The sequence below is a fragment of the Pseudogymnoascus destructans genome (genome assembly GCF_001641265.1).
Source record: "Pseudogymnoascus destructans isolate 20631-21 unplaced genomic scaffold scaffold_13, whole genome shotgun sequence".
In the NCBI taxonomy this organism is placed as follows: Eukaryota; Fungi; Ascomycota; class Leotiomycetes; order Thelebolales; family Thelebolaceae; genus Pseudogymnoascus; species Pseudogymnoascus destructans.
The window spans coordinates 270,975-287,084 of record NW_020167532.1 but is presented as its reverse complement, the minus strand read 5'-3'; the positions used below and the strand labels follow the sequence as shown (position 1 = coordinate 287,084).

The window sequence follows — 16,110 nt, the reverse complement described above, 5'->3', positions numbered from 1 at the left end:
CTGTATTCTCAGCTCTGAAAAAGATGGCGACTGTCGATTCTCTAACTCCAAGCGGAGATCAATCAAGCTTTAAAGCTCTGCCACAGCCTCCGTCCAGCATCGTCCGTGACCAAACATCGTCGTTTCAGTCGCAAACACCAGAAGCTCCGGACGGCGATGAGAGGTCCCTTCCAAGGCCCGATTCTCTCCTTGCACTGGTGCCTGACCGTGCTCCACCACGGAAATCTGTGCTGCTCGAGCATCTGAGGAAACCATCTGCTGGTGGTTCTTCAATATACTCTTCTTCACATACAGTCGGGACAATTGGGACCCGTCGTAGCTGGACAAACTCTCCGGAACGAATGGAGTCCGCAAGCTCTCTCGTATGGGAAGAGGAAGAGGCCGCTAACACACCCGAGCCTGACTCACCAGTGCTGGGAAGTAAGCAGGAGGACCACTTTGAGTTGGAGGAGATTCTCAAATCGACACAGATAATGCACTCCAATTCCATTTCAAGTACAACGTCATCAGGGCGACCAGAGCTGTGGCGTCGTAGGTCCCAAAGAAGTGACCGGAGCGTCAAAATTACCGATTTGAAGTTGGCAAATAGTAATGGTTTCACAGCGAGCCAGCCTTTGAGGCAGGCAGCGGCGGCGTCTGATGCTCCTCAAATTCCTCTCCCAGCGGTTCCAAGGAAAGCATCCCATCGACCCGCAGTAGGGCTCCACTCACGTCCGACACAATTTATCAATGAGAAGAACATGCAGTCAAATGCACAGCCTGAACAAGGCGCACGACAATACAGTCATCACACGACGCAGTATTCACAGCTTGCGACAGGACCAGCTCCATACTACCTGCCGGCTATGCAAAGTCAGGACAACCTGGAACAAACACAGCCTTTCACAACAAAACAGCGTGTGAGGGAGCCAGTCGCTCCCCGTCCAGCTCCGCCACAGCCGGAAACCATGGGTGGGCGGCTCTTGAACTTTAAGAACAAGTTTCGCTCTACAGAGCAACTTAACCAACATAGGGATATCCAGACTCCAGGCCACACTTCACAAGGATCTCTTGACACTGTTCGCCCCAAGCCTACTGGCTTAATGGGTAAATTTCGTGGCACAGAGGATGAGAGCGTGCCAGCTCCCTCAGAGACCAAAGGGGGTGGCTCCGCATTCTCAAAGATAAAGCACAAACTTCGCGCATCCGACAGAGAAGATAACTCATCACCAGACCTCCCGTCGCCAGAAGGATCAGGCTGGAACCTGTCAAAGCTGAAGAGCAAGCTTCGCAACTCCGGAAACACAGATGAGGCCGCACCATCCACACCAACACGCACCCAGCCAATAATCACACGGCTCCCTACTCCCGACTACCAAAAACAGGACCCAGCACCCGCCCCCCTAACACCACTCATCCACTTCCCCTACTCCCCCCAAATCTCCCCCAACGACCCATCTTCCCGCCCCGGTTCCGGCCACGGCAGTCGCCCACCCAGCCGCGGCAGACAATTCTCCTTCTCGCAACGCCCGAAACTTCCACCGGCCGATGCATCGACATCAAGCATCCAGACAATCGCAAGTGTATCTATCCTCGACGGGAAAACTTCCCCAGTCGACCCAGCGCAAGCACACATCCACCCTCTCCTCCGCACCAAGACCAGCCCCTCCGCCACCGACCTATCTCTACCCACAACCTCCGCGGCACCTCCACCCCCACAGCCCCCCACCATCGCCATCTCAAGCCCCCGCTTCTCTCCCCCAGCTACACGCGAACCACCCCGTGGTCGCGCGGCAAGCCCCAAGCCACTCGCCCCCATCGTCATGGGCACTGCCAAAAACAGCGCCCCAGGCTCTAAATCCCTCAGCCCCATCACCACCTGCCAACCACCCAGCCCCTCAACCCTCAGCCCCGCCTCAGAAAGCAGCTACAAACTGCAAGTCCCCGGCGAGATTAGCAAGCGCATGACTACCATCCTGGAGTCCTCGCCCTTCCTCCAGATCGCGTCAAGCGACCCTGATGACGAGGTGGTGTATGAGGCGCTCCCGCTGGGGGAGATGCAGGTTAGTTGTTATCAGGGGCATCGGGTGATGCACCGGAGTAGGAATGATGTGTATGCGCTTGCGTGTGGGGTGTGTGGGATTAAGGATCGCGAGGGACGGTGGTGTTGTGCGTGGTGTGCGGTGAGGTGTTGTGAGGGGTGTTTGGAGAAGGTTAAGGGGCAAGGGTTGGCTGGTGAGAAAGTTATGCGGGGGGGGGGTAGTGTTGGGAGGGCGGTGGTGAGTGTTTGAGATGAGAAATGTGTTGGCAACGAAAATATAGAAGGGGGATGGAATGGCGATTTGTGTTATTTTTTGGAAAAAGAAAGGTTGGGGGGATCAGGCGGGAAATGGAAAAGGCGGGCAGGTTGAACAAATGGGGATGGCTTTGTTGTATATACGGAATGCCCTCGAGCTGGCGCGGAGCCAACGATTTGTATGATATACGAGCTATATATATAGATGTACATATCGATGACTTTTGAGGCACCTCATAATCTGTGTCTATGAACTTGTATCTGGGTTGGTGAAGGTGAGAGGATTATCTGCCATCACATTACAACATGCAACAGGCTCGAATGGTGGTCAACAACAATAAATTGGTGAAGCTACATTTGTATTGGCCAACAGCCTATCTTCTTCAAAAGCCAGTGTAAAACATGAGTGGCGAATAGCAATGCTAAATAACTCCCTTCACAAATTATCACTTCTCTCCTCCTATTACCCACGCTTCGTTGCGGTACTGAGCCCTTTATCCCGTCTATTTCAAGCCAACAAGCAATCAAAAACCCACAGAGAGCTTGTGATGGGAGAGACGATAGCATTCCTTCACCTTCCCCGTCCACAGCCGTCCTGTCTTATCCGGCCAACGCACCTGCAAAATGGCCTTGCCCACCATCATTCCCAGAGGAGAGCCTCACAGGCTCCCCCTTCTCGGGTAACTCACCCCCTCCACCGCCGCATCATCCACAAACCAACTCACTCTATCCCCGCCCCCCTCATTAACAAGCGCACACGGCAGTCCCGTGCCATCCTCAAAGATCTGCTTCAGCACCTCCTTCTTCCCCCCCCCCGTCGCCACAAACGCAATCTTCACCGCATGAGTCACCACCGGCAGCGTAAGCGTAATCCGCTTCGCCGGCGGCTTCGGACTATCCTCAATGGACGCGACCCACGCGTCCGACTCGCGCAGCAGTTCATGGTCCGGGAACAGCGAGCACGTATGCCCATCCGGACCGCAGCCAAGCAGGATCAGGTCGAAGATAGGCAGCTTGACGGAATCGCGCTGCGCGAAGTTGCGCACGAGCAGCTTCTCGTACTGGTCGGCCATCTCCTGGACGTCGTCGAGGGGCGCGACATCGATGGGGTGGACGGAGGGGGCGCCGAGCTCGGCGGGGATCTTGTCGAGCAATTCCGATTTTAGGAGCGCGTAGTTGGAGTCTGCGTGGTCGAGGGGCACGGCGCGCTCATCGGCGAAGAAGATCTCCCACTTCGAGAAGTTGAGGGTGTCTTCGGGGGCGGTGGAGGGGCGGAGGAGAGCGGCGGCCAGGGTCTTGGGGAGGGAGCCGCCGGAGACGGCAACTTTGAAGGTGCCGTGCCTGTTGATGCCGGAGTTTTGGGCTTGGACGACGTAGTGGCGCAGGCCGGGGGCGAGGTCGTTGACGGTGGGGAAGGAGTAGAGGTTTGGTTGTTTGCCCATCTTGGAGTTTGGGTTGAGGGTCTTCGGTGTGTTGTGGGTTGTGTCTCAAGTAGAAGGACGAGGCAGGGAAGAACCTGAGGGAAATGTATCCGATAGAGCTGATGGGAGGGCCCGGGGGTGTTTAAGACAGCCTTTTCAGGTTGGTTGGGTTTTGGTGGAGGGGTAGGCTGCAAACGGAGAGATTATGCAATCGAGGGAACCCGCTTTTGAGAGCTTCCGTAGCCTTGCTTGGCCTGATATTTTTCCGCTTCGCTGGAGATTGTTCCTCACGTCGAGTCCGGAGAGTATGGGGTTTGGTGAAGCAGTGCAGAATCAAGTTTATAGAAGGGTGAGACAAGAGATTATGGAGAGAAGAAGAAGAAGGGTTGTTCCTTGGAGTTGCAGAGTGGCGTCGTTGCACATTGAGTCGTCGGTCCTTTCGCCCTAGCGTGGGGTAAGTTTAGAGTGTTGCAGCACAATAGTAGTAGTAGTAGACGTAAACTAGGCTAGGCACAAGGAGATGAGTACCCCTCTTCTGCGTTGTCTTTTTGATTCTGGGGGCTGTAGGATTTAAATAAAATAATACAAAATATATATATAGATACTAAACAGAAATACAATATCTATTCACATATCAATATATACGCTCGTCAGCAAAATAGAGGGGACTACGTAGGAAAATAGCGAAAAGGTACAAAAATAATTAAATAAAAAGGTCCCAATCATCATGACGACTACACGAAGATACGAGATAACGAAATGCCAAGCCAAAGATTGTGCGTCATCACCCCCGGTTTCACGTGACTAATAGCGAGGTTTTACCGAATACTGCTCTATATATCAACAGGAATCAACAGCTTCATCCCCATGAACTAGACGCCAGTAAGTGCATGATACCCCCCCCCCCCCCCTTTAACCCCCCATCTAAGTGATCTGTCTAATGCCGTTGATCTCCGGAACCCCATTAGGTTGTTCATTCGCAGCTATCTCATGCGCCCTGCTTATCATGCTCATGCCATTGACCATGCTCACCATCGCCGCCATATCCACTCCATTCGCCGCCACCTCATCTTCCTTCTTCGCCTCTCTCCGGCAGCGATCACACATGCAGTATCCCCCCAGACTACCCTTCGCCCACTCCCTGCGCTCCTGAACAGTAAGCTCAATGTCGCAGTAATGGTTCATGATCTCTTCTCCTTTAGCGACACCCGGGCTCCGCCCGTCGATCCGCTCGCCTCTCGCCCACAGCTTCATCCGCATGCCCCACTCCCACTGCACGTTCGGGTCGCAGTCGTGGTTCGCGAGGCACCACAGGGGGTGCACTGCAGCGACCTCTGGACGCCCGTCGAGCTTGTTAACGCGCGCACTCGCTGTGCCACGGAACTTGGAGTACAGAGTATTGAAGATCCATAGGTCGTACTTGTCAAGCTCCGCGAAGACGTCGATTTCCATCTTCTCCAGCATGTCCAGCGGCCCAGTGATGTTGGCGCGGAAAGAGAAGGGCAGCGTCCAGACCGGGGGTGGGCCGGCTTGCGGGGAGAATGGGACAGCGTTCGAGCTGGTGGGTAGGAAGTCGCCCCAGATGTATTTCACCTCCTTGAGCTCGAGTGGGTGTATATCCTGTGTGGCGGACATAGCGAGCGCGCGCCCGAGGAGCAGCAGGTGGAGCATGTTGGCGGTCTCCCTTTGATGGGTGTTCTTCGCAATCCCATCAACTTCCCGGTCACACACGGCCGGATGGTAAGCCTCCATCGCGAAGTCGTGACAATCCTGAGAGCAGTATACCGTCTCAACGCACTCCTCACACGGCACGCACTCCTCCTCGGATCCGACATCTGGGAGTTCAGTGCTGCACGCATCACAGAGCGGGTATACCTGGGAGTTGTTGACTGTCAGGGCCGAGATCTCGTGGAGCACTGTCTCCATCGGGGCAATATCCTCCTTTGCAAAGAGTCCGAGTTGCTTATTCGTCGGTATAGTGAAGTCGGCATCTGTGCCTGTAACCAAGGCGTCTCCCAAGGTAGGCAGTTCCGTAACCAAAGCGACGCATTTCGGCGCCACCTTGGCTAGCTCGGCGTTCAGAAAGTCGAGTGTCTCCTTGGAATAGCGGTCGGGCTCGTAGTCGTTCCACGGATAGGCCTCGCGCCTCACGAGGCCTTGATCGGGAAAGTCCTCCGGGTTGACCGTCGCGGTCTTCAGTCTCCGCCGCGCCAGATTGATGATATACTCCTGCGTCTGTGTCAACTCTTCATCCCCCGGGGCCTTCTCCAGTCCCCTCTCACAGAACTCATGCGCGCTCTTCAAACACCCACAAAGCAACAGACTAATGGCCAAAATGCGATAACACCTTGTACTCGCAACATGCAACAAGGCCGTAACGCCTCCCCCCCCCCCTTCCCCCAGTATGCCCCGCTCCTCATGCCGCCTCAGCGCCTCCGCCGCAACCTCGTGATACTCAAAGCCCTCATCCCTCACCTCGTCCGTCAGCAGCAGCGCGCGGTACGCATCCCCCGCCGCGAGATCGGGGTAGCCGAGCTCCGAGTGCGCGACGCCGCGCTCGATGTACAGCACGAGGTCGTAGGGGCTGTCGCGCAGGCTGCGCGTCAGGCGCGTGCGTCGAGCCAGGAGTGCCGTCGTCGCCATGTGAGCGCGCTGGGCCTCCTCGTCTGACTCCGTATCCATGCTCGACATGGCGGGCAGGTGGCGCGCGCCCGGGACTCCCACCCTCGGAGAAATTTCTCGGCAAATTGGGGTTAGGTAGCTGCGGGTGGGGGGTTTTGGTGGGGGTTGATGGGCGGAGGTGGTTGTAGCGATAAGAGATAAGGCGAGACAGTGCGTCTTGGGGGATGCTTGAGAGCGAGTTTGAATTAAGTTCTTGGGTGTTCTTGGGTTCTCTTGGGTTGTCTTGGGAGGGTTTGGAACGTCTAAAAGCGCCTGTGAATAGCCCCTAAACAGATGATGGAGTATAAACTCTAAATCTGCCGTTAATTCAGAAGAAAAGATCTGAGGAAAGTACAAATGGACCGCCATCTTTTAACTGTGGCGTTCTTCATAAAAAAGTTGCAAGACCAACCCGTCGCCATGACGTCAAATGCCCCTCTTTCTCAGCTGCCACGAGCCATAATAGTATTAAATCGAGACGGTAAAGCCACAAGTCAGGTTCACCCAGCTCACCAAGGGAGAATCGCGTGCAGTTTCCCTAGTAAAACCGTCCAATTAACACAGTTAACCCAGTTTATATACTCTAAAAGATCTATATAGCAATTTTTCATGACGAGGCTCGCCCCCCCCGAAACCCGCTCTAGACCTTGATATCACTCAGTTTATCCACATAGTACGCTGGCACCGTCTCTGCGCCTTCAACCTCCCACTCCTCCTTCTTGCTCACGCCAGTAAGCACCGCCAGCGTCCCGCCCAGCCGTCCCTGGATCCCGAACTTAATGTCGGTGTTGAGTCGGTCGCCGACCATGCAGGCCTTCGAGCGGTCCAACTGGAACTTCCCTTCTATGCTATCCATCATGGCCTGACTCGGCTTGCCCAGTGCAATGGGTTGCTGCCCGGTCATGTTGACGAGGGGGATGCTGATGGAGCCCGCACCGGGGAAGAAGGTGTGGTTACTAGGCAGTGTGCTGTCGGTGTTGGTCGCCAGGAACTTGGCGCCGCGACGGAGGTACTGGTATGCGACGGAGAGCTTGAGGTAATTTATGTGGAAGTCGAGGCCGGCGAGGACGATGGCCACGTCGTCGTCGAGGAGGGAGCCGTCTGCCATGGCGGTGTAGTCGGCGGGGGTGATGTCGCGGCGGTAGGCGGGGTCTGTGCCGCCGATGAAGGGGACGCCGCACTCGCGGAGCTCGGTCTCGATGCCGGCTTCGCCGAGGACGAAGACTTTGTTCTTGGGGCTGGGGAGGTTCATGATTTTGGAGATGTAGATGGCGGAGGAGTATGCGGAGGCGAAGATCTCGTCGACGTTGCTGGGGATGCCCATTGCGGTGAGCTTTTTGAGGTAGTCACTGCGAGACTTTGTAGAATTGTTCGTGACGAAGATTGTCTGCTTGCCTGATGCTTTTGTCAGCCCTGATAGTAGTTATGCTTGAAGTCGTAGTGGACGGACTGCCACATACCCCGCGACCTCAACAACTCCAGCGTATCCACGACCCCCTCAAAGAGATGGTCTCCCGACCATAAAACCCCTGGAATCCGTCAATAATTGTAAGGCCCAGGATTCGCGCTGGCTCAAATACCGTCGCAATCGAAGAGAAACACCTGTTGCCAGTATCAGCATAAATTACCCCCCATATCCCGCCATGCGCCAGAGACCCACGTCAAACTTATCGATAAACTCATTGATCGCCGCCTTGTCGCCAGTCAGGTACTTGGGAAGCGCGTGAGTAGCCATGATGGGCTTGTAGGGGTTCAAAGACGAAGGGTATGAGTGGTAGGAAGCAGAAGACGTCGGCGGGTTGTGACGTTTAGTAATTTATTTGGCGGCTTCGTCGGCGAAGTACGGGAGCAAATACATTTATTGGAAGCATTGGCACCCCGGGCCGCTGGAAACATGATTACTTTTAGTCTCACACAACGACTCGCCCAACCATGGCATTGAAAATATTAATTGCCAATTGAATCTTTATACTGTAAATTAGATCGTCGCCATTATTTCGAAGCTGAACCACCCCCGTCAGCCTCCCAATGCGTCCACCCCACCCTACCCCGCCATCTCACCATGTCCCACGCCCTCCAAGTAGCCCGCCCCCTTCCCCAAATCGACAAACTTCCGCGTCGGCGCCCTCTTCCTCGACGCCGACTCAAAGACCATATTATCAACCGGCTACACAGATGGGCCATCAGGAAACACCCACGCCGAGCAGTGCTACGGAATCGAGGGAGGAGGAGGCTGGAGGATTCGGGGGGGCGGGTTAGGATTGTGGAGAGGATGAGGGAGCAGATATTGGAGGTTTCTACTGTGGGACATGAGGTGGGTAAACGATGGCAGCGGGTTAGGTATTCAGTAGGGCACCTAGACTGCCTTGGTTTTGGGTTTGATTATGGGCGCATTCAGAACGTGTTTGAGCCTCCATGTGATGGTTATTTACATTTATTTTAGGTCAAGCTGCCCTTTCCTTGCAGTTATGCTATCAACAAACACAGATAACCTGTGCGATGGTATCAAATCTGATAATTCCACCCTGCCTAGTACGCCCAAGATGCAGGCGTACTGCATACCCCACTTGTTGATTTAACGTTTTGTGTCACCACACCCACTATGTACTTTCCCCCAATTCGTCACCCAGGACGCCGTTCAAAGACTGGGAGATATCAGAACCAGCCGACCCCAGCTCGGCGACAATATCATCAATCCGCCGCCTCTTCCGCCTAATATCCTTCAGCGCCGCTTCGTACTTGGCGCACTTACCATTGAGCTGGACAATAACCTCATCCGAGTGTCTTGAAGCAGGATGCTGTGCCACGGACCCGCCAGCTATCATACCCAGCTCTGCTCTCTGCATTAATTGCCTCTCTTTCTCCGCCAGACCCGCCGCCATAATTTTCCGCTCCTCGGCCGCCATGAGTTCCAAGCGACTCGCCATTGTCACAATCTCGACATATTGCTTCCCCTCCTTGACGCCCGCATTACGGTATTCATCTCTCGCCTCGCTGACCTCCGAGACCTCCTTTTCGAGCTCTGCGATTCGATCCATTAGTCGATTCCTGTCTTCGGAAAGGACGTTGACTTCGTTGTCGGAAACGACCTGCTTCTCTTCCAGTGCGCGGGAACGAGTTTGCGATCGTGATAATGCGGCGAGTAACTTGTCGTGCCCTTGCTGGAGTGTTTGGAGGGTGTTGGATTTCACGGAAACTTCGTGCTGAAGAGTCGCTGTATGAGTGGCCACAGCAGGCGGAACTGCGCCGCCTATCGCCCCTGAGCTAAATGACGATGACTGCGGAGGTGATAATGACTGATGAGATAGTTGGGGGGGCTTATTTGCCGAAGAAGATGGTGGAAAGGAGGATGGGTCAGGTGATGACATATTATATGAGGGCGGTGAGTTATGTGGTCTCTGTGGCGATGTAATGTGCCTCCCACGAGCCGGCGGCGGATTCATTGGGGGGAGCTTGAATCCCGAGGATTCCGGTGCCATGTGGGATGTCGAACTGAAGTATATCGGCGGTAACCTATCGGTGGATGGACTTGCCGACAAGTGTCGACGTGCATCCCCTGCCCGACCCTGATGCGTAGACTGGCGTTCCATCCCTCGCGTATTCATAGATCCCAGCCGACGCCTTTTCGAGGCATCGTCAGATTCCGACGAGAAATATCGTTCCAATGTCGGAGGGTTGTATTCGAGTTTGATGTTTTCTAACAGTTTGTGCTGATGATCTTCCTTGACCTTTACCAAGTATACCGGTCCAAGCTGGACTACATTTTTGGCAAGGTCGTTTACCTCATTTAGTAGGCCAAGGATGCGATGTATTTCAGGGAAATTCGGAACCTCATCGTGCACCGTCCCTTGTCTGAGACACTAAGAAATGTTAGAACTTCTACTAACGCTATGTCCACCACGCCCGCTCCGTGGAAACTACTCACATGTTCATGAATTTCCTGGTATGGTCCGAACGGCCCAAGTGACGTTTCAAATTTCTGTGCCATAGAAATAAATTGCTTTATTTGAGGTCTGAACAAATTGCATCTCTCGCAGTTTTGTTCAAAAAGTGAGACCTTTGCCGACGAAGACCCACGGCGGGGATCTGCGGCCCCCAACTCATCCGCAGCAAGCGTATATGATGACCTCCTTGTATCTTGACTTCCCTGGTACATCGTTTCTATTCCAACCGATCAGCATTCGCAACCTAACGCCGTAATTTTGCAACTTACCATTAGAAGACGGAGGATCGAAATTTGTTTGGAAGCTGGAGCCGCTGCTCTCGCGGCGATATTTTGTCCACGGAGGCTGTGACGGAAATGGAGCCGCATTATGATCGGATCTGCCCAGAGGCGCATCGCGAGAGTCTACAGGCTGCCGTCGGTCAGCCCCATAGCTATCCTCCAAGCCAGTCCCATACCGGGCTAGTTCTGGCTTCGCAGTCCAACCCTGTGTCTGTGCGCTTGTCTCCCATCCAACCTGTTGGGCAGCTGTATCAGACGACCTCCGCACGGTATGTGTCGGTCCACTGAGATGGCGGAAGTGCGAAGGCGGTTGGCCTTCCCCAGATCTTGGGCCAGCGCTGTGGGAGCTCGGAGAGGCGTCCCCTCCCTCCCATGATCGTTTGGCAGGTGTGTTCGGAGTTGATCTCAGAGAGTCCCATCTAGGCGCGTCCATGACCAAGCCTCCCCCCCCCAAGCTACCCGGATGGGTCTGTAGTAGGTCGTCGAGTAAGCTCAGCTCTGCGGCGGAGCATTGGCTTGAGAGAGAGCCCCGAGAGCTCTTGGGGCGGACTGGCGGTGACACGTTAGCAACATGCCCGTGGGCGACATTGGGGGTTTTCGGCGTTCATACTTGTCCGAGGTATATCCCATTCGGGGTAGGGTTTGAGGCTAGATGATTCAATGACCGATGGCCGCCTCATTGGGGTTGTTGGAGGTGTCTATCACACCTCCATCATCGGGAGTGATTAGTGGGAATGCTATGCAGCCAGCGTAGTAACTGCTGGGGACCGAAGTAAATATGAATTAAGCATTAAAAGCAGGGGAGGAGGAGCGAGGATAAGAGAAGAACGAGGCTGTATGTAGGAAGACACTCTTCTCTCTACTTTGATGATATGAGGAGGTTGCGCCACTTACACACGAGATGGGTTTGCTGATAACGAGAGGGAGAGCTCTCTCGCCCACAGCAACAGTAACAGTACATACAACAGTGGAGAAGTGAGATTTTCGGGGATACAGCTCAACCCGAAACTGCTGACGAGCGGAGGACCCTTTGGTTCGATCCTATAAACGCCAAGACTCTGATGTATGCATGGAACGCGTAGTAGCGGGGGGGGGTGCATGGAAGGAAGGATAACTCATGTGGCAGTCTATGCGCACACCCCCCCGAGAGGTCCAACGATCCGCATATCGGTAGGGGTGTCAACAGCAACCAGGCGTGAGCGTAACGCTTTGTAAGTTATGTAAATGTCGTCTCAAGCCACTCTTGGTTAATGAAAATAGATGACAAAATTGTGGCGCCACTCCACGTTGGTTGTTGGTTGTGGATATTGGATATCTGGCGGAAACAATATCCGATGATCATAAGCCGTCCATCAATCCCGAAGTACGGCCTTACCACTTCTTTCTCTTCCCTGAATGTGTGCTTCCATATCCAAATCCAGTCCACAGTCCCGCTTGTACACCGCACTACAGCCCTAGAGTACAGTGAGTAGTGCTGCGTGATGATTAATCCAAACTGCGAGCTAGCTGTGGATGCTCGAGCTCTCGGGGGGTTATGCGGACGGAGGTGACATGCTCTGTACTTCGTGTAAGGCGTTTGGGCGTCTGACACGACGACCCGAACCCAAGTTGGGCTCAATGAATTTCCTAGGTAGAGAGAGAGAGAGAGAGAGAGAGGGAGGGAGGTGAGAGGCTAACTGCCGTCTCATGGGAAGCGAAATTGTTCACGATGCGATGTGCCATCGTTGCTTGCTTGGCCTGCAATACAATAATAGTTGGGTTGGGGTATAATAGAATTGATTGAGCCATCCAGCCTTCTGTTTCATATGCTTTCCTTCCCTGTGTCCACCCATCTCCCGTCTACTCGAAACAATCTCCACTTGCACCTTGTACATATAACACAAAATCTTTATCTAGCTATACCTCCGACCCCTCTTCGACGGCGGTGGTGACGGCGACCTCGAATCCCTGTATTCGCGTCGTCTCTTTGGTGGAGGCGACGCAGACCTCGGTCCTCGTCGACGCGCTGGGCTCAGTGAACGCTCTGCTGAGGGAGACAAAGACCGCGAGTCTGAGCGCGAGCGGCTAATGCTCCTCCCCCTCTTTGCGCCTCCAGAACGCCTGCGAGGGCTAGCAGAGTGCGAACGACCGCGCGAAACTTGGCGAGTTGCTCCTCGGACTGGTGAATGAGAGAGCGACCGGGAGGGCGAGCGCGAGTAGGAGCGGCGACGCGACCGGGAGCGCGATTGTGGGCGACCCCGGGAGCGGGAACGGGATCTGGAGCGAGAGCTTGAGTGGGATCGGGAACGTGAGCGCGAGCGCGAGCGCGAGCGCGCTCGTACGAGTGGCCGAGACCGAGAGCCCGATCGGGATCTGGATCGAGAGCGTGAATACGAGGAGCCCGTATAAGATGAGTAGCTTGATACGGAGCTGCCCGACTCCGACTCCGCCGCGGCGGGGAGGGCAGGTAGCGCTGGCTTGGGCATGTTCTGTAGGTACTTGCGCATGTCCTCCGTAACTGCTCCCATGCCGATGCTGGTGAAGTAGTTGATTGAGAACCTCGTGTTTCGCGGATTGTCGCGGGGGAATAAGCCTGTGAAGTTGGCTTGGTATGCATCGTCCTTCAGACGTGCCTGAAGTTTCTTCATGCCCATTGCCTCCGCGAGGTCTTGGAACAGGATCTTGATGAAGATACGGCTACTTGACGTAGTCTCTTCCTCGTTCAAGTGGATAACGGTAAGGACGTGCCAGCCAAGCGCGTCTGAGCTGAGAAGGTGGCCGAAGAAGCGTGCAATATTCCTCAGCCTGTTCGTCTCATAGCGATGAATCGTATCGTAATACTTAGCAAAAGACTGCTCGAAGAGGTCGGTCCAGAGGCGATTGATCTTAGCAAATCTCTCTCCAATCAGGCCGTAGAACTTTTGATATGTGCGCTCTTGCGAACAACACTCGACGATCATACCGGGAAGCTCGGGTTCCTGTCCAGGAGGCAACGAAACTTTCATCAGTTTGTGGCAGCACTCCTCTGGGTCGATACTAGACATGATCGTCAGGTATATTGTCCTTCTTAGATTCACGAGATCAGCATTGCTCGCATCCTTGATTTCCAAGGCCTTCTCTTCTTGCTTTTCTTCGTCATCCTCGCTTCCATCACTCTCGTCCTCCTCCTCATCCTCCTCGTCACTGCCTTCCCCAAGAATTTCCGCCTTAAGACGCTGGTATGCTTCCTCATGCTCTTCCCACTCTGGATCAAACTTGAAAATATTCAAGCCATCCTGGACGTCGAGCTCATCATCCAAGCTCGTACGGTGTGTAATTTGATCTTCCTCCTCCACCAAATCCAGTTCCTCCTTTATAGCCTGATTATCCTTATATTTGTCTTTCCGGACTTGAAACAACACCTCAATCATATACTGAACTCGCTTGTCGATATCTGCCTCGTGGAGAATGCTTCGGAACTGGTCGAAAACAGCCGAAGCAATGGGGCCGCTCATCTCTTCCAGGTGCTGGCCTACCTCGCGAGTTAGGCCAACAGCAATTTCAACGCTGTCATCCGTAGGTTTGTGTAGTAATAAGAGAAGTATCTGGGCGGCGATCATTTCGTGCGCCACCTGTTGGTTGCAAAGATGTGCGATGAAGGTGGAAGAAGAGAGGCAGACAGCCTTATCGTTTCGTTTGAAGGCTTTCCTGAATTGTATAATAAGCCTTGTAAGGAGTAGCTCGCCTACTTGTGGTAGCTTCGTATTGACGATAGCTGCCATGGCTGCGTATATAGGAGTGAATGGCAAACTGGCAGCCTGCGCCTTCATAATGCTCCGGCAGAACAATCCGCGCCCTCTTACGAGGTTCTCGCCGAAGAGCTCCGGCACAATGAACTTGATATTCGAGACGTTGACCTTGTTGATGAGACCATTAATGGATTTTTTGAGGGCTTCCCAAGCCATGCGCTGGTATTCCTTGCTCGACTTGTCGGTGATTTGCGACTGCAGAGCCCTTAAACGCGCAGGAGGAATGTATGTGCCTCCAGACCTCACATTTAATAGCTTCTCATATTCTGCCTTCGCAGCTGCTTGCTTTTCCTCTTCCGTCCTTATGGTTGTGGCTGGACGGCCTCGAGAAGCCAATGGTTTGTCGTGTGATCTGTTGTGATGATCGCTGCGACGCGGCGACGTAGGTACCCTGTTTGGAGACCTTTCGTCCGAGTGTCGTTTGGGCGAGGTAGGCGCTGGATCCTCCATCGTGAACTTGGCCTCGAAGCTGCTCTTGAAGTTTTCTCAAGGCGCAACTAAATCGATGGTCGATCGGCGATAAGGTGAGTAGGCGAATGGCAAGACTGTCGCGCGGCGCGACGGCCTCCTGCGAAGTATCGCTTGACCAGGAGTTATAATTCGTCGCACGTGTTCGTACGAGGTTCCTCGTCAATGGTGACACTATTACAGGCACTCCAGTTTAATTGTTGGCGTTCATTTGCAGTTGTGTTCTTTGCTTGCGTCCAAATTATTATTTCGAGCGATGCAAGATGCAGCGGCAACCTTACCTTTTGGGCTAGACCCCAATAGAGACAAGCTTAATGACGGGCAGTGTAGCGCGTCACGACCAGAACCCATGTAAATCGAGTAGGGAGCTTCGAAAACCGAGGGATCTGGACATTATTGAACTGCACTCAAGCAGCCAAAAGTAATTCAACCACGAGTCGCAACATCGCCCTTTGCCATAAGACATTGAAGCGCTTCGGTTTGACTTCATTCTGTTGGCACTAATATCCTATTCTATTGCGACAATGGTTGGTACACCACGGCTCCCATCAGGTTCCTACTGACGTCTACTCCCTCAGCTTGACAAACTCGTCGGTCTCGCAATGCTCTTGGTAGCCTCTGCTGTGTTCCTCTACTATTCTATCTGGACGCTTCTTATGGTAAGCCGATGGCAAGGTCGGGCTTGAGGCACATCAGCTAACTGTGGCAGCCATTCGTCGACCCTGATCAACCAATCCAACAACTATTCCCACCACGAGTATGGGCGATTCGCATACCTGTTATCATCATTTTACTTGGATCAGCCCTTGTAGGGTCATTCCTGAGCATTGTCATGATCCGAAGCAACAGAAAGAAGGCAGCGAAGGCGAAGCTGCCATCGAAGAAGAAGGCGTAAATCGTCGCGCCTGAGGTTACCTATCGACAGAGTATTGTACTACAACAACTGCACTGTTACCAGATATCTTCCGGAGGATGTAAAGCGGCAGAGGAGACAAGCAAGGGCGCAGGATCCCTCAAACACTGATAGTGGTTGAGGCGCAACGGGGAAAGGGTTGCGCAAATCATGCTCTCAAAAGGCTCACCAGGTTGCTCGTGATGGACAACGCTGGTTCAGGGATAAAATTACAATATCTAATGAATATGTTTGATTTTCAGCTCATTTTGCCTCTGCCCTATACTCTAATATCACAGTAGAGGATGTATTTGTAAACATGTCCAAACGTGTTTGGACGTGTTTACAGACTTGTAAAATGAGATCTGGCCACCAAGTTACTCGCATGAGCAGTTGTGCCC

The 16,110-nt window shown here is 53.7% G+C and overlaps 8 protein-coding genes across 8 annotated transcripts; 3 read left to right on the top strand and 5 right to left on the bottom strand.

The window, feature by feature from the left end:
* Positions 1 to 23: 23 nt before the first annotated feature.
* Positions 24 to 2,270, top strand: VC83_05278 (uncharacterized protein; the record flags this gene model as incomplete). Its single annotated transcript, XM_024468900.1, has 1 exon — positions 24 to 2,270. One exon carries the CDS (start codon positions 24 to 26, stop codon positions 2,268 to 2,270), a length of 2,247 nt encoding a protein of 748 aa, XP_024323365.1.
* Positions 2,271 to 2,496: 226 nt separating this feature from the next.
* On the bottom strand, positions 2,497 to 4,376 carry SOL1 (suppressor of los1-1). The gene has a single exon (XM_024468899.1). The coding sequence runs from the start codon at positions 3,715 to 3,717 to the stop codon at positions 2,935 to 2,937; it is 783 nt and encodes a 260-aa protein (XP_024323368.1). The 5' UTR covers positions 3,718 to 4,376; the 3' UTR covers positions 2,497 to 2,934.
* A 237-nt stretch (positions 4,377 to 4,613) lies between these two features.
* VC83_05276 (uncharacterized protein) lies at positions 4,614 to 6,726 on the bottom strand (the record flags this gene model as incomplete). Its single annotated transcript, XM_024468898.1, has 1 exon — positions 4,614 to 6,726. One exon carries the CDS (start codon positions 6,724 to 6,726, stop codon positions 4,621 to 4,623), a length of 2,106 nt encoding a protein of 701 aa, XP_024323369.1. The 3' UTR covers positions 4,614 to 4,620.
* A 271-nt stretch (positions 6,727 to 6,997) lies between these two features.
* VC83_05275 (uncharacterized protein) lies at positions 6,998 to 8,289 on the bottom strand (the record flags this gene model as incomplete). The annotated part of the gene is made up of 4 exons (XM_024468897.1): positions 8,018 to 8,289; positions 7,938 to 7,959; positions 7,818 to 7,886; positions 6,998 to 7,752 (listed from the first exon to the last, which is right to left on the bottom strand). The coding sequence occupies exons 1-4, from the start codon at positions 8,090 to 8,092 to the stop codon at positions 6,998 to 7,000; spliced, it is 921 nt and encodes a 306-aa protein (XP_024323366.1). The 5' UTR covers positions 8,093 to 8,289.
* VC83_05273 (uncharacterized protein) lies at positions 8,273 to 12,793 on the bottom strand. The gene is made up of 4 exons (XM_024468895.1): positions 11,193 to 12,793; positions 10,571 to 11,131; positions 10,283 to 10,518; positions 8,273 to 10,217 (listed from the first exon to the last, which is right to left on the bottom strand). Exons 1-4 carry the CDS (start codon positions 11,260 to 11,262, stop codon positions 8,958 to 8,960), a joined length of 2,127 nt encoding a protein of 708 aa, XP_024323372.1. The 5' UTR covers positions 11,263 to 12,793; the 3' UTR covers positions 8,273 to 8,957.
* On the top strand, positions 8,420 to 8,936 carry VC83_05274 (uncharacterized protein; the record flags this gene model as incomplete). The annotated part of the gene is made up of 2 exons (XM_024468896.1): positions 8,420 to 8,780; positions 8,845 to 8,936. 2 exons carry the CDS (start codon positions 8,420 to 8,422, stop codon positions 8,934 to 8,936), a joined length of 453 nt encoding a protein of 150 aa, XP_024323367.1.
* Positions 12,475 to 15,122, bottom strand: CWC22 (pre-mRNA-splicing factor cwc22; the record flags this gene model as incomplete). The annotated part of the gene is made up of 1 exon (XM_024468894.1): positions 12,475 to 15,122. The coding sequence occupies exon 1, from the start codon at positions 14,797 to 14,799 to the stop codon at positions 12,475 to 12,477; it is 2,325 nt and encodes a 774-aa protein (XP_024323373.1). The 5' UTR covers positions 14,800 to 15,122.
* Positions 15,104 to 16,073, top strand: VC83_05271 (uncharacterized protein). The gene is made up of 3 exons (XM_024468893.1): positions 15,104 to 15,344; positions 15,396 to 15,476; positions 15,527 to 16,073. Exons 1-3 carry the CDS (start codon positions 15,342 to 15,344, stop codon positions 15,710 to 15,712), a joined length of 270 nt encoding a protein of 89 aa, XP_024323370.1. The 5' UTR covers positions 15,104 to 15,341; the 3' UTR covers positions 15,713 to 16,073.
* Positions 16,074 to 16,110: the final 37 nt, after the last annotated feature.

Excerpts from the sequence above, each read along its gene's own strand:
- SOL1 (XM_024468899.1), bottom strand. The coding sequence starts at position 3,717 with ATGGGCAAACAACCAAACCTCTACTCCTTCCCCACCGTCAACGACCTC.
- VC83_05273 (XM_024468895.1), bottom strand. The coding sequence starts at position 11,262 with ATGAGGCGGCCATCGGTCATTGAATCATCTAGCCTCAAACCCTACCCC. Across the intron at positions 11,132-11,192 it reads ATGGGATATACCTCGGACAA|TCCGCCCCAAGAGCTCTCGG; the intron begins GTATGAACGCCG and ends TGTCACCGCCAG. Across the intron at positions 10,519-10,570 it reads CGATCCTCCGTCTTCTAATG|AAACGATGTACCAGGGAAGT; the intron begins GTAAGTTGCAAA and ends CGGTTGGAATAG.
- VC83_05271 (XM_024468893.1), top strand. Across the intron at positions 15,477-15,526 it reads CTATCTGGACGCTTCTTATG|CCATTCGTCGACCCTGATCA; the intron begins GTAAGCCGATGG and ends TAACTGTGGCAG.